Genomic DNA, 18,381 nt, shown 5'->3' with positions numbered 1-18,381 from the left:
CCCAGCGCAGGGACAATGGATTCCTCCGCCTCGCATGTCTGCACTGCATGGGGTGGGGGGATTGCAGCATGTGGAGACAGACCCCAGCTAGCTCCTACCCCCTCTGTCTGCACTGCATGGGGTGGGGAGATTGCAGCATGTGGAGACAGACCCCAGCTAGCTCCTACCCCCTCTGTCTGCACTGCATGGGGTGGGGGGATTGTAGCATGTGGAGACAAACCCCAGTTAGCTCCTACCCCCCATGTCTGCACTGCATGGGGTGGGGGGATTGCAGCATGTGGAGACAGACCCCAGCTAGCTCCTACCCCCTCTGTCTGCACTGCATGGGGTGGGGAGATTGCAGCATGTGGAGACAGACCCCAGCTAGCTCCTACCCCCCATGTCTGTACTGCATGGGGTGGGGGGATTGCAGCATGTGGAGACAGACCCCAGCTAGCTCCTACCCCCCATGTCTGCACTGCATGGGGTGGGGGGATTGCAGCATGTGGAGACAGACCCCAGCTAGCTCCTACCCCCTCTGTCTGCACTGCATGGGGTGGGGGGATTGCAGCATGTGGAGACAGACCCCAGCTAGCTCCTGGAGCACCCCCCAGCTTCCTTGCAAAGGGACAGTGTGACTAGCACCCAGAGAGAGAACTGAGCTTCCATTTCTGCTAAAACTAACCATGTAGCTGCAGGGTCCTAGGCTCACCCCACCTGTGCATGCCCAGGCTGGGCTTGTACCGGTGGGTAGGTCACCAGATCAAGCCAAGCTATGCCCCCCGTTGGTCCTGGTGTGGCCAAGGCCCGAATGGGAAGCTCTGTTAACTGTGTGCCAGCAGATACTGAGTCATGCTGTAGTCTTTAATCCATTAGCAACTGGACTTTCCTCCCCAGGCTTCAGTGCAACTGGTTAAGTAATGATAGACCCAGCAGCAGCACATAACCTCAGTGACCTGTTTGGCCTGATCTCCACCGCCCCATCCTTCAACAAATTAGCAACGACAACACTCCATTAAAATGATCAAATACAGTGGTTTATTGAATCAATACTTTGCACGTTAGATTCCTGTGCTACTATCCCCCATTCCCCCCCTTCCTACAACCACCAAGTTGTGGAGTAACCACAGGGAAACTTCCCAGGAGGTTTTGGTTTTGTTTCACTTTTGGATGGCGGAGATGTCACTGCTGCAAACTCTTGATCCTGGTTCTGTCCTCCCTTGCTATGCAGGTTACAGGGCAGCTGTGTCAGCTAACCAGGTTTGTTCTCATTATGAAGTGACCCCTTGGCAGGAGGGCAGGCATGGCAAGGAATCAGACTGCAGGATAAAAGGGTATGTTCGCAATGTAGTTAGAAACATGCCTCCCATGCTCGATAGACAGATTGTTTGAGCTACCGGCTAAAGATAGTGCATGGCCTAGCCCAGGGGTCGGCAACCTTTGACACCTGGCCCGTCAGAGTAAAGCCGCTGGCAGGCCAGGCCGGTTTATCTGGCGTGTCCCCAGGCACGGAGTCCCACAGTTCCCACCTGCGGACGACCAGATAAAAAAACTGGCCCACCAGCAGCTTTACCCTGATGAGCCAGGTGCCAAAGGTTGCCAACCCCTGGCCTAGCCCCATGAGCTCAGAGCTGCAAGGAGGGCAGATGAGCTTGTACTCATGTGGCTAGCCCATACCACAACATTCACACTGCTATTTTTAGCTTGGTAGCTAAAGCAGAACTAGCTGTATCTGTCTACCTGGCCTAGGAGGTACGCTCCCAGCTGCCATGCAGACATAGCCACTTCCCCTATCTTTACCCTTCCAGGTACAGGCAAGGATCATGCCATCTGTTCTGTCTGTGGTATCTTTCACATTGGTGATTTATGTTAGTTGAAGCACCCCCGAAGTTACAGACTCCTAGGGTCTGGTAACAATGCATGAACACAGATTTGTCTGGGGCTCAACACAGTAGCTGCAGCATTCACTCTTTCCAAGGTGTATTTAATAAAGGACATGGAGCAGCTGGCCTAGGGATCTAAACTGTCTCTTGTCACAGGTGCAACAGCGCTGGGTCTAATAACCTGACTGCCAGAAGTTTATACAAGATACCACACCTGTGGCACATGCTGCTTGTCAGGTTTCTGCAAGCGTGTGGAACAGCAGGTTCAGCAAGTGCTCTTCCATGCCTCACTCATTTAAACCTAGGCTCTGATGACTAGGCAGGAGTAGAAAACAGGCTCGTGCTGCTAGTCCTGCCCTCTGAATTGGGGGAGGGGCCCAGGAGAACACTTTCTTCTTCAGACTTTGTCATTGCAAGATTAGGAACTAAATTTAAAAAAAACCAACCACCTCACCCCAGTTTCACAACCATCTTCCCCCCTGCCTGCCTGGAGCCTCCTGCCTGCCCGGAGCCTGCCATCTCACTCTCTCACCCACACAGGCAAACAAAGTGTTTCTAGAAACCAAGAAAAAGATCCATCTGTAAGTCAGGGACTTACAGGGTAAACAAGGATTCTGTAGCAAGGTTTGTTATTTCTACTCAAATAGAACCAACGTACAGGACTGTACAGGAATTAAAGTGCTCACACTAGTGTTCAAGCAGTGCACACCCTCCCTGGCAGAATAGCCATGAAATAGAAACCCAGTAAGAGAAGGCTGAGGCAGCAGCTCACTTTTCGAAGAGTGTCTCAGACATGTAGTGGTTTATTTTAACAAAGACAAGGGCCAGAGGTAGAATCTTTCTCCGGAGAGGTAGAACTGCTGTCGCAGACCCTTTCTCCAAGCGCTCGCCTCTGGTCAGAGCCCAGGACAGGGACATTTCAGCCTAGCAGGTGAAAGTTAAAAACATCTGAAAAGGGAGTTAGAGTTTAAGAGCTTGGGCCATGACAACTACACCAGACCCTGAGTATCCAACATCCGCACCGCAAAGGGGAACCAGCAGCATCGCACCCAGAGGCTGAGTCCATGCTAGTGTGAAATGGGAGGGTTTCAACATGTAACAGCCCTAGGGGCGGGATGGGGTCAGGGGCAGGAAAAGTTTCATCTGAGGAGAACTATTGAGAAAGAAATGAAATGAGCAAGTGAAAACAGAGCGTGGGGGTTAACAGAAGCCTAGTAATAAACCCAGTGTTTGCTAATAGCTAATAGCAAACACTATGATCCAAGCAGAGGAAGAGATCAGAGGCACTATGGAAACTGGCAATAATGGCCCTCCACACACTACATTGGCTAAGGGCGGAAGGGGTGCTACCTTTGGCCCATCTCGGTTCCCAGAGGGGTCTGACTGCTCACATCCCATTCAGCAGAGGTTGTGTTTCCATTCCAATCCCTTTGATCAGACTCCAGCTCTATGCAAGAGTTCAGGGCCTCTGCTGGCTTCAGCCTGCCCTTAGCACTGGGACTAGAAGAAAGTCCCTTATCCAAAGGGAGTGGAAATGGCCCAGCAGGTGAAAAGTGTCCTCTGGGAAATTAGGCAAGCGGGTTACAAAGAGGTAATGTGTGTTTCACTTGCTATCCAGGGCGTTTCATACACAGCCACTCCCCCAGGGGTGTGAGAGCCCCACACAGACCAGCTGAGCACAGCACCAGCTGGGGTGGCGGGAGCCGAACCGATGAGAGGAAAAGCGATTAGAACAAAGCCTGCTAGTTCCCACTTCCCCCAGGGACGGAGGGGCTCAGCCCTGCCCAGAGCCTGCAGCCCTGCTCCCCCCGTAGTAGAAAAAGGAAGACTAAAGGGATCAGTGCTCATCCCTGAGCTGTCACTCAGGAGCTCCATCAGCCTGTCACTGCCGAAAGCCTGTGACCCACGTTGCCGGGCCCAGCAGCCGCGAGTCCTTGGTTCTGCTTGTTGAAAACACCCACTACTGAAACCCCAACGGCTGCCCTGCAGTGGGGAGGTGTGATTGCGGCATGGGGAGACAGACCCCAGCTGGCTCCTAGACCCCCCCCATCTATCCCAATAACAGCAGCAGCAAGACAGATGAGGCAAGAGGGAGGGGGAGGCCCTTGTGCTCTTTTTCACCCAAACACCCAGCGTAAAGCAGCAGCAGCAGCAGCAGCCCCCCCTCCGTGCATTGTTTAATTCCAGGACGTACCACTCAAAAGGGGTCCCGGGGGGACGGGGCTGGCTTAGAGTTCAACACTCAAGGTGCTCATCCCATGTACTTTTTTATTTAAAGGGATGACTCTGAACATCTCCTGCCTTTCCCAGCCCTGGCAAGGGAGAGCAGCAGCCGCACTGCGGGAGACGGGCTGGCAGCCGGTTCAGTTTCAGTTGCGTGTAAGGGCCAGGTTTGGATCCCTTTGTCTGCCATTGGCCCTGCGGCTCAAGCAAGGTGGTGTGGGAGGCTGGTAGCCACTCTTCGCTCCTGCAGCCATCAGTGGTCTGGAGCCAGCAGGGTGTCTCCAGTACCATGCAGAGTGCAAGCCCTACGCTCCCAGCGCCGAGGAGAGATGCTGATCCTGCTCTGGGCACTGCTGGGCTGGGCACAGACATAAATACAGGACTAAAGCAACCAGACTCCAGCCTGAGGCCTCTGAACAGCACAGGAGGGTCCTGGGAAAGGCTAGGTAATGAGTAGCTCTACATCAGCTCCACACGCATTTCTGCGTTTCTCTCTCTCTGAGAGGTGCCACCCGCATTTGTGGGGAGCTGGAGGGAGCCAGCACCAGATGCTGGCAGGCTTTGAGCAAGAAGCAACAAGCTCCAGCCTGCAGGCCATAGCATTCGCGTCCTCCCTCAGCAGAGGGCATAGGCTTCAGGGGAAGCCAGCGAGATCAGCCTAGCAAGGCTGAGAACCGAGCGCGAACCTTTCCACCAGTACGCAGTGGTTCCCCCCAGCCTCTATGCCTCACTCCTGCCCTGCAGAGCCTGTGGACAGGAGAGAGACATGCCAGCTTGATGGCCCGGCCTGGGCTGAGTAACACTGGCGAGGAGAGGGCCATGACGTGGACACTTACTCCCAAGGGACCAGCCCGAGTCTCACATCCTTGCACACAGGCCCCTCGCCAGCTGGGCCACGGCCAGGAACCTGGAGGGAAGGCTCCCTGGGCCCACGCCTGAAGCTAGACCAACGTGGCCCTTTAGACATGAATGCACCAACCTGGGAGCACCGAGCAGCTGGCAGAGGGAGCGCTGTAGCGCCAGTGGAGGCTGGCACGCCGAACCATGCCAGGCGGCTTGCTGGGGCGCAGAGGCAGTGTTAGACATGGGCTTCTCCAAAGTAAGGGTTAGAGCCATGATCAGTGTGGAAGGAGAACTGGCTGCTGTACACAGCGGCTCTTCCCTACCACAGCCACCTCCCTCCTCTCCAGGCCAGCAAGCATCTGCAGCAGGGAATGCAACACTCAGCACAGGCGGGGGGCAAATCACCAGCAAGTAGCAGCGCCCCAGAAAGCCCCTGCTCCAGGCTAATCTCTTTCGGGGAGGGTGCACAAGTCCCCCTTTGTCAGTGTCTCGGGGACACCAGGCCCCTCCTTTCACCGGGGATTTGTGCACAGTCACCCCTGGTAAAACCTGCCACAGCAAAGGGCATGTGCCCTGCTTCATTGCACAGCTGGAGGCAGAGCAGCTAGAGGCAGGGCGGCTGGCAGCGCTGCAGACCCCAGCGCTTGCTGTGGGACAGCGAGAAGCCTCCAGCAGCTCCTGCCTCCCCATTGCACACAGCCCCAGCCCAGGGAGTTCTCAGAGCAGGGCTCAGAACCAGCGGAGCTGCCTCCCGGCACCAATTCCCAGCAACAGGCAGTGTGCTGGGCTGGTCCCGGCGTCCCAGGGCAAAGCGCCCTCTCGGGCCTGCGCGACACCTTGTTCCCTGCCCGGGTCTACCCCCGGTGGCAGCTAGTTCAGATCTCGCAGCCACAGGGAGCCCCAGCACTGCAACCGCGCCCCTCGAACACCCAGTTCTTTGGTGCCAAGGTCTGGGGGGGCGCTGGGGGACCCTAGGCCTGCTCCTCCACACTGGGACCTCGGAAGAGCGACTGCTTCCGCAGGCTGAGCCGAGCACACCTGGGACACGTGGTCGAATGGTCATAGTAGCAATCCCTGGAAGTGAGGAGGAGGAAGGTTACCCCCATCAGCCCTGCCGTCAGGAGCGTGGGGCTGGGGCTCAGGCTAGCCCTGCAGCCTTACTGGGCCCTTCTGCTGGCAAAGAGCTGCATGGCCCCCAGAGTTCACAGCCAGTGGCCCCCCAGCTCTGGGAGCCACCCGCGGTGCCCTTACAGAGAGCCTCCTTCCCAGGGAGACGTGGGTGTGGTGTCCAGGCTAGTGCCCAGCGCCAGGGGTGTGGCTGCAGCAGCACATGTGCCAGCAGGTAGGAGAGGGCAGCATGCCAGGGAGCAAGCCAGCTCCTTCAGCCAGTCCAGTCCAGCGGGGCCAGCCCCATCCTCCCTCAGCCCAGCACTGGAGATGTCCCAGGTCCCACGCTCGGAGCCTGCTCCACCCTGCTGCACGCGACCAGACCGGCCAGCCACGGTCACCGCTGCGCTGAGTGCACACGCAGCATCCCTGGCACTGTCCAGCAGCTTCAACTCCCCAGAGGCCAGGGCCAGGGCATGCCAGGGGCAGGGGCAGCCCAGGGCTGGTTCCTGGCAGTGCCACCTGAGGGCACCGTGGGGTCTGCCTCTGCGCCCGACTCATTTCGCAGCCCTCCATATCTTGGGGCTCCCCCAGCACAGAGATCTCCTTGCTCTCCCTGACTGGGACCCATGCTCCCAGCCGGGGCTGGCACAGGACGCCACAGGGCAGCCCCAGGCTCCTCCCCACCCACCTGTGGAAGACAGCAGAGCAGTCCGTGCACACCGATGTGTGGCTGTCGAACGGGAAGAGCACATCTCCTTCTTTGCAGAGCTCACACACAAAGCCCTTCGCCTGGCACCGCTGGAGACAAGAGTGAAGATCGCTGAGCCCTGTGCTGCACGTGGACCCTTCCCCCCTCCGCCCCAGTGCTGCAATCCAGCCCCCCCACACACACACACCATGAAGCTGCTGGCTCCAGCAGATTGCACACTGGGGTGTCAGAGTCCCGGGGTCCAAGTGCTTCCAGGCCCTGCTCCCCCAGTCCTGTCTGCCCCATTCCCACCTCCATGACCTGGAAGGGGCTCAACAAATACAGCAGGACAGTGGCAACAGTGCCTTCATGTCCCACCATGAGCCTCCCTCCAGCCAGCCCCAACTCAAAAAAGAGGAATTCCTCCCACTACACGCCTGCTCGCTACCAGCTTTGTCATCCTAGGGTTGCTACTGGGGGGAGGGCGGGGCCTGTGTGACCCCCACCTCCCTTGTCTGCTAGGGTAGGGGTTTAGACACTGAAGCATTTGTCTAGCAATGAAGATGCAGAAATTGGAGACTTTGCAAACATCCAGGGAGGACAGGCTGGAGTGGGAGTTTCCGGCCCCATAGACAGCATCTGCCCCTCAGTGCTGATCCCCAGGGGACAGGTCAGCCCCCAGCCCCACCTCGCAGTCCAGCTTGATGTGCTTGGCGAAGAGGGTGTGGATCTCCGCTAAGGAGCAGCTGAGGCGCCCAGCCTGGATGTCGACCAGGTCCTGTATCGAGTACATGTCGTCGTTCTCCACAAAGTGCTGCCGGTCCTGCAGCTGCAGGGGAAGAATCGTCAGATGACGATACTCCTAGGCAGCCTACCTGCCCCCACCCAGCCTTCCCTGCCCCCACTCGCCAAGGGGCCTTCCCCAGCCGGGGCTGAGACAGGGAGCAGAGTCCAGCTAAGCCCTGGCCAAGAGCTCTCCGGTTTACTGTGTGGCTGGTCCAACATCACGCACTCAGGTTCAATGTGCCCTTCCTCTCTGGCCTGGGGCTCGTCCCCAGCAACCCAACGAGTCTCCCAGGACTTGGGGCAGGCAGGTGCAGGAGCTGAAGTTCCACAGAGGACATAGGGCGATTGGGATACAGGCCACTCAGACCATTGCCTGGGCTAGCGACGGCCATTGGACCCAGCCCCCTCCTCCTCAGCTGGGCTTGCCACAGCCACCAGTGTTGCCTGAACGCCTCCCTCGTCCTCCCCCGGCACGTGGCTCCTGTCCCGTAGAGAGGACACTTAACCCGCTGCGTAGCCTCGGTGGGGTCGCAGATCCCCACATGGGAGCACGACAGCAAGGCATGTCTCCGCAGTAGCCAGAGGTTTGGGGCTGGGAGAATCCTGTCCATGGATTCTGGGCTTGGCCCGTGTGACACTGACCCCACAGCACCTCTACCCTAAGGAGAGCACAAGGCGGAGCTGATCCCAGACAGGGACAGGCTAACGGATCTCTCACCCCCAGCAAGTGGGCAGTGCTATGCCCCCCAGCTGCCCCTCCGGTGTCACTTTCTCGGCTAGAGCTGCCCAGGCATGGCCCGTCACTGGGCACCAGCTGGGTGCAGGTGGAAGGTTTGTACCCTGCCGGGGAGTGGCATAAACAGCTTCATGCTCCCAGCGGTTCAGCTCCCTCCCCATCCCAGCACATTCGCTCACACACACGGTCCCCGCACAGCAGCTCCTCCCCACGCAGACACCCCCGCACCTGGAGCAGCAGACGAGACTCCATGGCCTCTTTGCAGGTGATGAAGTAGGGCTTCATGAGCAGGATATCCTGGCGCAGCTTCTGCAGGGAGGGCAGGTGGGTCTCAGGAAATAGGGCCCACCCAGCTAGCCCAGCACCCTGCCTGACAGCAACCGGACACCTCCCGGGAAAGCATAAAGGCCCTGCAGTAGCAGGTGTGGGATAATCTGCCCCCAGCCCCAGTGTCTAGGGGTGAGAAATTGGGTGAGCATGTACAATTCTGTACAAACATAAAGCGAAGGGGGCACGCCTGGGAGCTGCTTCCGGCTAAGCCCAGAGCTGGAAGCCCCATCAAAACTCCCCACGCTGGGTGAAGAACATGCTCACAAGTCAGGTCTCGTGATGGGACCCCAGCCCTTAGAACCAGGGGCACAAGCCCCAAGCAGAGTCCAGTCAAGTGGTCACAGATACTTACCCGGATCTCCACCAGCTCCTCCACATAGTTAAAGAGAAGGGGGTTGATTTCCCGCAGCTTGAGCACCGGCCGCGACACCATCAGGGCAAGGTAACGCATGCTGCAGCGAGAGACCTGGGCCCGGAGAATGCAGAGCCCTGTTATGAACCAGGAGCAGGAGGCAGCACCGCCCTGTGCCAGGGGCCCCCAGCTTACTAATCGTCCATCGCCCCACTGAGACAGGTGTAAAGGTAGCACATGGTTCAGGGGGATGGCCCTGCAGGCCCATGTGATTAGCACAGAGGCGGTTAGGGGAGCTGCTGGGCGCGGCCCCTCACTACTGACCAGCTGTTCTGGTAAGTAAAGGACGTGTCTGAGGGCCTGGGAGGGGAAGGGCCCTGCAGACACATTGGAGAAAGCCAGTCCAACTCCTGCGCTGTACACAGACTCCATCTCTCGCAGGTCACCAGGGAACCATCTCCTAGGGCTGTTCCTGTCTTTAAATGAGCCCCTGGGCTCACATCACAGGCCACCAGGTGCAGACAGAAACTAGCTTCGGTCTCCAGCAGCCGGGGCTGGAGTGGACACCACTGCCCAAAGGTGAAAGGCTCCGTGTCCCAACCCCCAGCCTGTGCCCTGGCTCGGCTCAGGGTAGCTGAGCCTCAGTGTCCCCTAGCGTCACCTCCCATCCCACGACCCCCACCCATGGGGCTGCCCCGCCGGCCTGCTCACCTTGCGGGGTTCGAAGTCCCAGTTGTGGATGACACGGGCCGGGATGATGGCCGGATCATTCCAGTGGCAGTTACCGCAGTAGTACAGGCCAGTGTAGTCGCACTGCCTGGCCTCGCTGGGCACGCCCCCTGCATGGGACACGGGCCATCAGCCCCAGCATGCCAGGAACAGCCCCGGGGCCCCAGACCTGCCAGGTCTCCCGCCCCAACCCCTCCCAGACCCAGCAGGGTCTCTGCTCTCACTCACCAGGGCAGGGCCTGCGGGTGGCTTCCCTGCTGCTCCGCTGAGCCCTGAGGCTGCAGACCCTCCCAACATCTCAAGCATGTGCCGAGCCCTGCGCTCGGGGAGGCTGGGTGAGTGTCACCAGCCCTGTTCTGCACTTGGGAAACTGAGGCTCGGAGAGGGGAAGTGACTCACCCATGAGCGTACGATTAGTCAGGGCAGAGCCGGGACCAGACACCACGTGTCCTGATGCCAAGGCCCCTGCCCCCGTTGATGCCTCCTCCCTGTGTCTCTGCTGTCATCTCCTCCCACTGCCCCCTTCACTCCATATACCCAGAGCAACCTCCTGACCGGTTCCAGCCATGCCCCTGCAGAACCTCCATCCCAGAGTGCCAGGGATGCCAAGAGTGGGCTGAGCACAGGCTTGGGAGCCAGGAACTCCTGAGATCTAATCCGAGCCGAGCCCTGCTCCCTCCGTGGCACGGCAGGTCCTGCACAGCTCTGTGCTCCAAACTGCCCACACACCAGCCAGGGTGGCCACACTGACGTGCTGGCTGTGTGCCCAGGCCACAGGGATCCCCCCACTCCCGCTAACAGAGCTCTCCTTCAGGATGAGCGGGAGGGTCCCTGGGACGTGGGTTCTGGTGCATGCAGGCTGGTAACTGTGAGGGTTAACAGCTATTCCCAGGCACTCCTCAGCCCCAGCGTCCCCTCCCGTGCGGGTGGCACTTACGGAGGGAGATGGGCGCCCGGCACTCTGCACAGCGGTAATCCTGGCTGTCCAGGCCTGTCTCGGGGCAGATGCTCAGCTCGTACTCAGCCTGGTGGCTGACTTTGGACCTCACGCAAGGCTTGGTGATAAGGTTCAGGCACTTGCTGTGACAGCGATAGTAACACCCTAGGGAGGACATGGCACAGAGCCCCAGGAGTCACCTGCCTGGCCCAGCCTCCCCACTGTTTCAGCCTGACCCGGCTGGGGAGCACCCAGGCCCCTTGCAAGCACTCACACAACACTCGGAACTGGCCCAGCCCTGCAGGAGACAGGCGGGGAAAGGCTCAGAGCAGAGGGGGTGGCAGCAGAGAAGCGACTGGGGCATTTATGCCATCAGGGGTCTTGTGATGAAGCGGGACTGTTCTTAATGTTTCCTCTGAATAGTGTGGGGGTGCCTCAGTTTCCCCTATGCAGTTCTTAAGTCTCTAGGTGGTGGGAGAAGGGTGTATGATCATTGCAGAGCCCTAGAGGGCAGGTGTGTGCAGGGGTCTGGACACAGAGAAGGGCCGACACCCTGTTTCCTGGCCACTGATGGCCTGGCCCTTCCCCCCTGCAAGGTGAGAGCTAAAGGGTTGGAGAACAAAGGAATCATGTGACCTCCTGGCCTGGGAAAGGGACAAAGCCTAGAGGAAGAGGGGATGGAGAGAGTTTCAGTTTGGGGCTGGCTGGGGACATGGAGTGAAGGGCAGATGTGGTTGTCTGGCTCACTGCCCCCACAAAATAGACCCGGCTGAGGGGTCCTGTTCTCTGCACCTACAAGCTCTGTGTTAGACCATGTTCCTGTCATCTAATAAACCTTCTGTTTTACTGGCTGGCTGAGAGTCACGTCTGACTGCGGAGTTGGGGGGCAGGACCCTCTGGCTTCCCCAGGACCCCGCCTGGGCAGACTCCCTGTGGGAAGCGCACAGAGGGGCAGAGGATGGTGAATGCTCCGAGGTCAGACCCAGGGAGGGGAAGCCGGGTGAGCTGTGTGTCCTGCAGACAGGCTGCTCCCAGAAAGGAGACTTCCCCAGAGTCCTGCCTGGCTTCGTAGGGAGCAGTTCCAGAGCATCGCCTGGGGACTCCATGACAGGTCTGCACTCCTATCTGCGGCAGAGCCCAGGTGACCGGAGAGCCACCCACCCAGCCCAACCCATTCCGGGGGTTCTGCTGCCTCCCGCCTGCCCTTCAGCCCAGCGTGAGAGGCAAGCTTTGGCTGAGCTCCAGGGGATCAGCCCTGCCAGGAAGGAGAATGAGCCTTCATCCTGCCCCAGGGCTGGGGAGCAAGGAGGTGCTGCCTTGGCACGGCTGGCTGCTCACCTGTGCAGGTGTACCAGGTCTGAATCAGGCCCCAGATGATGGCGTTGCACTTGTCACACGTCTGCTTGACGCTCTTACTCTTCTCCTTGTAGAAGCGATGTTCCAGGAGCACCCGGATGTTGGGCTCATCTTCGCTGGGGTCCTGCAGCAGACAGACAGACAGACCGACCGACCGACGGCCAGAGCAGGGCTGAGCCCGGGAGACATTCGCCTCCCTTGCACCAAGAGCCAGGCCATCGTGTCCTGCAGGCCCCGCTGCCAACGCAGACCTTGCTCTCAGAATCATGCTCAGCGCTGCCTGGGCCCTTGTTGGCAAGTCAGCAGGGAGGCCAAGGTGCCTGGGACAGAGTAGGGGATCCTGCCTTTTGCTACCTGGATGGGCTGCTCTGAGCCCACACAGCCGAGGCCTCAGCCAGCAAAGCCACTAGCCGGCCATAGCCCCCACCCCATCCCCAGCCCCCGGGCCACACCTTCAGCTCCTGGAGTTTCAGGCGCAGGTGGATGAGCCTGACCACAGCATCTTTCTGCCTCTCCGAGTGCTCAGGGAGCTCCAGGATCACCCGCTTGCACTCCTCGATCGCCTGCCGCAGCTGCTGGATGTCTGAGGCCAGGAACAAGCCCTGCAGGCACGAGACGGGCAACGCCGGTGAGCAGCGCTGCCCCTGCTGGGCCCAGGCACGGGGCCCTTCCCACCCCGGGCACAGAGACTTCCCAGGCTGCCCCTGCTGGGCCAATCAACGCCTCACCACACGTCTGCCAGCCCCAACCTTCACCCAGCTGCCCCCGGGAGACTCCTGCGCCCCAGCCACCCCCCCACGCAGTCACTCACCACAGGGCGGGAAAAGTGGTCCTCCGCCAGCCCCAGGTCCATCATGCGCTCCGAGCACTGGAACCTGGGGTCCCCGTGGGACAGCCCCAGCAGCGAGTCTGCAACAAGCAGAGACGTATGGAGAGGGAAGGGAGACATCTACCTGGGGAGAGCAGGGAGATAGCCCTGACCACCACCACGAGATGGTCCCAGCCCAGCTGCAAGGCAAGCGCCAGGCTCACCCCCTGCAGAACATGGGCACCGGTGCCCCAGTAATCCCCACAGCACTGAATGGCGAGGGGCACCAGGTCCAAGGAGCAGCAGCACTTAGCGGCCCCTCCCAGGAGCACACCCCAAATCCTGGGGACACAGGAGGTGTGTCACTTGAGGGCTGCCCCTGCACAGACCTTCCCAACTGAACCCTTGAAAGCGGGGCCCGGATGGGTTCAGAGATGCCCACTCGCCCCTCCCCCACACAGTCCCCACCCTGAGAGGCTCCGCTCCCACACTCAGCCCCCAGAATGCTGGGAAAGTGCTTTCCCATCTCACTTTCCAGCCTCCCTACACCCCTGCCCCAAAGAGAACGACCAGCTAGGGCATGTGCGAGATCTGCCAATGCTCAGAACCTCACAGCTTCCATGCACAAGTCACCTGGCCACACAGCCAGCGGGTGGACAAGCCGGGTTAGAACCATGAGCCCTGGCTGCCTTTCTGGGAGTCTGCCTGGTGTGGAGAGGCCACCCGGCCCACAACCCCCTTATGCTGGGAGAATCTAGTGTCCTCTCTCCGCTCCTCCAGGCTGTGGGGAAAGCCTCCCAGATAATGGCACTTAGGTCTCTGGCAGCCCAGAGACTGGGCAGGAGATTGGCTTGCAGGGACCTGGTGGGGGAGGATTGGGGTCAGAGGGGGCCCCCACCCCTTTGGTTGTGGCTCTCAGAGCTCCCTGGGCCAGCACCAGCCCCTGGTCACTGCATGTTCCCCAGCAGCGGGTAGACATGCACACCCTGCGGGAACCCCACACTAACCTCTACAAGAAAGGTCGTCCCCAGCCTCCTGGTCATGCTGGCCTTGCCCCGGCTGCTTGTTGAAGGGGTTGAGGTGGGCCTGTCGGAACCGGACCAGCTTCTCATCACATTCCATAGCAAGCCAGCCTGCCGGACCACGCAGAGGTGAAGGGAGCAGCGTGCACCAGAGCCTGCGCCGGGGCGCATCACCTGCCCCAGGTGCTCACCCGTCTCTGCCTGTTGCACCAGAGCAGGGGAACAGGCTAGAGCTGGCAATGCCTGATCCTTCCCTCCCACGGCCCAGCCCAGGCAGCTTCCACTTAAAACTGAAGTTGACGGATCATTTTTCCCAGCCACTTCCGAGCAGTATCACCCCACACCGCTCACACGCTCCGCAGAGTTTGTGCTCCACAGAGGAGGAGGTAGAAAAACCGGCCTCTCCACCTGCCCATGTCGCCAGACCAGCTTCCAACCAAGTCAGCCAGACACCTGAGAGCCCGGCACGTGGCACCCCATTGTTACAGCACACTCCCCAACTCTGGCCACCTGGAGTTATTACCACCAATGGCACTCTACAAATGTGTTCTGACAGTGCTTCGAGGTCCCAGCAAAGCTCAGGACCACACTGTGCTAGACACCTACATAGATACCCCTAGCAAGGGCCCCTGCCCTGAGGAGCAGACAGATGTGTTCACCCCGTCTTACAGATGGGGAACTGAGGCACAGAGACGTGAAGTGACTGGGCCAGGGTCCAACAAGCCAAGAATTGAATCTGAGGCCCACTCCAGTGCTCTACCCACAAGGCCAGCCTTCCTCTGGTGGCAAGGGCTACACTCCAAAGATTGATGTAGCTGGGTTGACCTCTCAGGGGAAAAAAATCCACCCCACTGCGCAACAAAGCTAAGCCAAGCTAGCCTCCGGCATGGAGAGTGCTGGGTTGACAGAAGAATTCTTTCATCAACCTAGCTCCTGCCTCTCGGGGAGGTGGATTGACCCTGCTGACAAGTGAACCCCCCTGCTGCTGAAGCGAGCATTTTGCGTGTAGACAAGCCCTTAGTCACACAGAAAAACTCCACATTTTTGAAGAGACGCGTCCTTGAGCATCTTCTCCTCGGGCAAGCACTGTCTTCTGGGAGGGTCTTAACCTAGCAACACAATTACAATCGGACACAGCAGGGGAGTGTTGTTAACATCTCAGTGTGCTGCACAGACAGAATGTGCAATCTCTCTCCTCACCACTGCCACCACCTAGATGTGTCAAAAATCCAGAGAGCTCCTTGTGCAAGATGCTGCACAGACACCACAGGAAAGGCACCCACCGCCCCAGGGCACACAGGGTGCACCTGTAATGCAAACACACACCAATGGGGCTCAGCCCCACATTCCATCACTACTCTTGGTGCCCCCCAGCGCAGCGCTGGCCTTTGCATACCATCAGTCTCTACCGACTAACTCATGTGAAGATTTCCAACTGGCACATCCACAGAATTGACCTCACATCAGCTAACCCGAGCTACACGCAGGCTCTTTACGGCTAGCGAAGACAAGGCCACATGCAGGGAAGGGCCAAGCTTACTCTGAGTGGCACGCCTCGTTCAGTACCAGATGCACCACAGAGAGGTTCATGGTGGGCAAATACGGAGCAGTTAGCCATAGGACAGCTCCTTCCCAGCCCCCTGCTTTACACACCGCTGTGCCTCAGTCTGGTAGGGGGTGATTGGTACAGATAGAGTCACACGGGTAAAACCCCTCATGTGGGCTCAGTTCTACTAGTGTAAAGTGCTTACTGGGATAGCTAGTCCCATACAGGAAGGGGGACAAGCTGTAACAGTATAAAGAGTTTTCAGAGTAGCAGCCATGTTAGTCTGTATTCGCAAAAAGAAAAGGAGTACTTGTGGCACCTTAGAGACTAACAAATTTATTTGAGCATAAGCTTTCGTGAGCTACAGCTCACTTCATCGGATGCATCCAATGAAGTGAGCTGTAGTTCACAAAAGTTTATGTTCAAATAAATTTGTTAGTATAAACAGACTAGCAGTTGTCCCGATTAACTAAACCAACATCGTTATGAGCGGTACAATTTTTGGGTTTGTGTTTGTCCTTGTGTCCAGAAACAGAAGGATGCATGTTCCTGCCAGGGATTTTTTTCTTTCAAGAGGTTTATCCAGCGTAGTTGTGGATGTTTCCGTACTGGTCTGTATTGAGCCGAGCTCACTGCTGGTGCTACGATCCTAATAATACTCTTTACTGAGTGAACAGTCTGACCATTTGTCAGCAATTCTAGAGTGATCAGTTTTACTTCCTAGTTCTCATGAATTAGCCTGACATCCAAAAGGGAAATTCAAATGCAGGAGAACTGCTTTCCACGCAGTTATGTTGAAAAACCTGCTTAATTTCCAGAAACCTTTTCTGATCCCATTTAATAAAGAGACACTGTCAGGATCAGTCTGGCCTCCAATTTTAATGCTGTAAATAAACAGAGACAGCCACACACAAACTTTTCCCAAACCCACGATGCACACAGAAACACGCGTCTCTTTTCAGAACTCCAGAGGGAGCAGTTATTTTTCTAAACCTTTCCCCTGGCATCTGACACCCAAACAATTCAGCACCCAGACCTGAGGGAGACAGTTTCATTGTGCAATGCCAGAGATAAGCACAGAAGAAGCAGAACCTTGCTAAGGACAAGGATACATTATTTGCCCACTTCCACTTCCAAAAATCCAAACTTCATTAGCAGTAGGGGGAAGGACCTTGGTTTACAACAGGTGTGTTTTTAAGCTGCCATCCCACCCTAGTGAATAGGCAGCTCTGTTCCAATGAAGATTTAGGCCCCAAGTCAAGTATTTTAGGCCCTTCAATAGATGGCTCTCGAAAAACATCAACAGTGGAGCCTAAAGCTAATTGTCACTCAAGGCCTGGTTGGTAGCCAGAGAGGGATTTCGGGGCTGGGCTGGGCTCTTTACTCACAGTGAACGTAGCTGGGTTTTGACAGTTTCCTGTGTGGGATTTTTAAAAGGATTACTGTGACAAAACTGGTGCTGTGGTGTTATCCACATTGGTGCCATCCAAATAAAACCCTGGACAAGTTACTGCCCCTCCCTGCACCTGCCCCCCGAGCGCCCATAGCCAGGGCATGATGATAAACACGCTCAGTGTTTACATGGGGCTTCACAGCACAAGAACAATAATGCTCTACAGCCTGCCATGAGACGGGGCATTTTTCAGGTGGGCGAGCAGAGGGGAGAGGGACCGGCCAGGGGCCACGCGACCAGAGCTAGGGTTACGATGCACATTTCCGCAGTGGCCTAGAAAGAGGCACAAGGTTCTGCACCAAGGGCCGTGGTGATGGGCACCGCAGGATCCCCAGGACGCCCAACTGGGGGCCCCACCGCCTTTCCTCTGGGAAGGGGCACAGGGCAGCACCCCACATTCCCTGCGGCCTCTAGTCCGGCGGGCAGGCGCGTTAGGAGGGGGTCGGGGGCATCCTGCAGACCCCCCCCCCGGGACGGGCAGCAGGAGGCCTCCCTGGCCGGTTTCTCGAGGTCAGGGGGGCTGAGCCCGACGCTAGAGCCACGCGCGCCTCGCCCCGTCCCCACGGAGGAAAGTGACAAGTGGGTCCCCCGCGGGCCCCAAAGCCCCCGCCCCCCACGGGACAGCAGCGACCTCTCCGGAGCTGTTCCAGGGCCAGGCCGGCCCCGGCCGCCACAGAGGCCCCCACGGCTGGGGGGCGGAGGCGAGCTCCCCCCGGCCGGGCCGGACCCCGCCCGCCCGCCCGCTCGCTCGGCTCGGCTCGGCTCGGCTGCCAGCGGGGCCCGGCCCGGCCCTCACCTGCTCCCGCCGGGTCCGCGGCGCCGCCCCGCTGCCCCTGCTACATTGTAGCGAGCTCGGGCCGGGGGGCGCAGGCGCAGAAGGCGGCGGAGGGGCCGCTGCTGCCCCCGCAGGCCGGGCGGACCGCGCGCCCCAGCCCGGAGCCGAGTCCGCGGGAGCCGGGGGTCGGGCCCAGGCAGGGGGCTGGCGCGGGGACCCCACGGCCAGCCCCCCCCAGCAGCCCTGGCCGAGGCCCGAGCCCCCGCCAGGGCTGGGCTCAGTGGGGCTGGCACCTGGAACCCTGCCTGGGGGGGCAGCCCCTAGTTCCAGGCTGGGCTGGGACAGCCTGACCCCATCGGCGCAGCCCTACAGCTGCGGGGCGGCCAGGCCCAGCGCACGAGGCCCCATCGCCCCTTGCAAGGGAAACGAGGTGCCCAGGGCTCCCGGCCTTGCTGTGCACCTGCCCAGCGCCCCGGGGCACCGGGCGAGCCTGCCCCGAGTCCAGACCCTCCGGCCTCTCCTGCGCCCCGGCAGCCTGCCCGCCCCGAGAGCCCCTCCGTGGCCCAGCAGCCTCAGGCCCCGAGTCCCCTGGCAGAGCCGGTACCAGCTGGCAGATTCGCTCCCTGAGCTCTCACCCTCCAGCCTGGCAAGGGGTCGGGCCCAGGGGCAGCAAGGGCAGCATCCTGCCTCTGCATGTGGCCGGTGGGGCCCAGGCTTTGGGGCTGTAGTTCGAAGACGCCATCAAACCGCAGAGGGGCAAATCCTAGCCTAGCCCATGGGCTGCTCTGGAGACCTGCAGCCTGGGCATCAGGAGCTAGGGCTGGA

The 18,381-nt window shown here is 59.2% G+C and overlaps 1 protein-coding gene across 7 annotated transcripts; it reads right to left on the bottom strand.

Moving 5' to 3' along the window:
• Positions 1–994: 994 nt before the first annotated feature.
• Positions 995–18,381, bottom strand: DEF8 (differentially expressed in FDCP 8 homolog). Of its 7 annotated transcripts, none has more exons than XR_006275290.1 (12): positions 13,768–15,637; positions 12,764–12,861; positions 12,405–12,554; positions 11,935–12,076; positions 10,597–10,761; positions 9,642–9,769; positions 8,931–9,044; positions 8,477–8,557; positions 7,415–7,555; positions 6,727–6,836; positions 2,635–6,002; positions 995–1,222 (listed from the first exon to the last, which is right to left on the bottom strand). XR_006275290.1 is itself a non-coding variant. In XM_043495426.1 (12 exons), the coding sequence occupies exons 2-12, from the start codon at positions 13,880–13,882 to the stop codon at positions 5,900–5,902; spliced, it is 1,347 nt and encodes a 448-aa protein (XP_043351361.1). In that variant the 5' UTR covers positions 13,883–13,893; positions 18,192–18,381; the 3' UTR covers positions 995–5,899. The 7 variants fall into 7 exon arrangements, 6 of the variants coding, with proteins under 6 accessions (XP_043351361.1, XP_038224807.1, XP_043351363.1 ...); XM_043495426.1 differs by adding an exon at positions 18,192–18,381 and having other exon boundaries at positions 995–6,002; positions 13,768–13,893; XM_038368879.2 differs by adding an exon at positions 17,578–17,668 and having other exon boundaries at positions 995–6,002; positions 13,768–13,893.

Source organism: Dermochelys coriacea, chromosome 12, assembly GCF_009764565.3.
Source record: "Dermochelys coriacea isolate rDerCor1 chromosome 12, rDerCor1.pri.v4, whole genome shotgun sequence".
NCBI classification, from domain to species: Eukaryota; Metazoa; Chordata; order Testudines; family Dermochelyidae; genus Dermochelys; species Dermochelys coriacea.
Note: the sequence above shows the minus strand (reverse complement) of the source record. Positions and strands in the feature narration are given on the sequence as shown.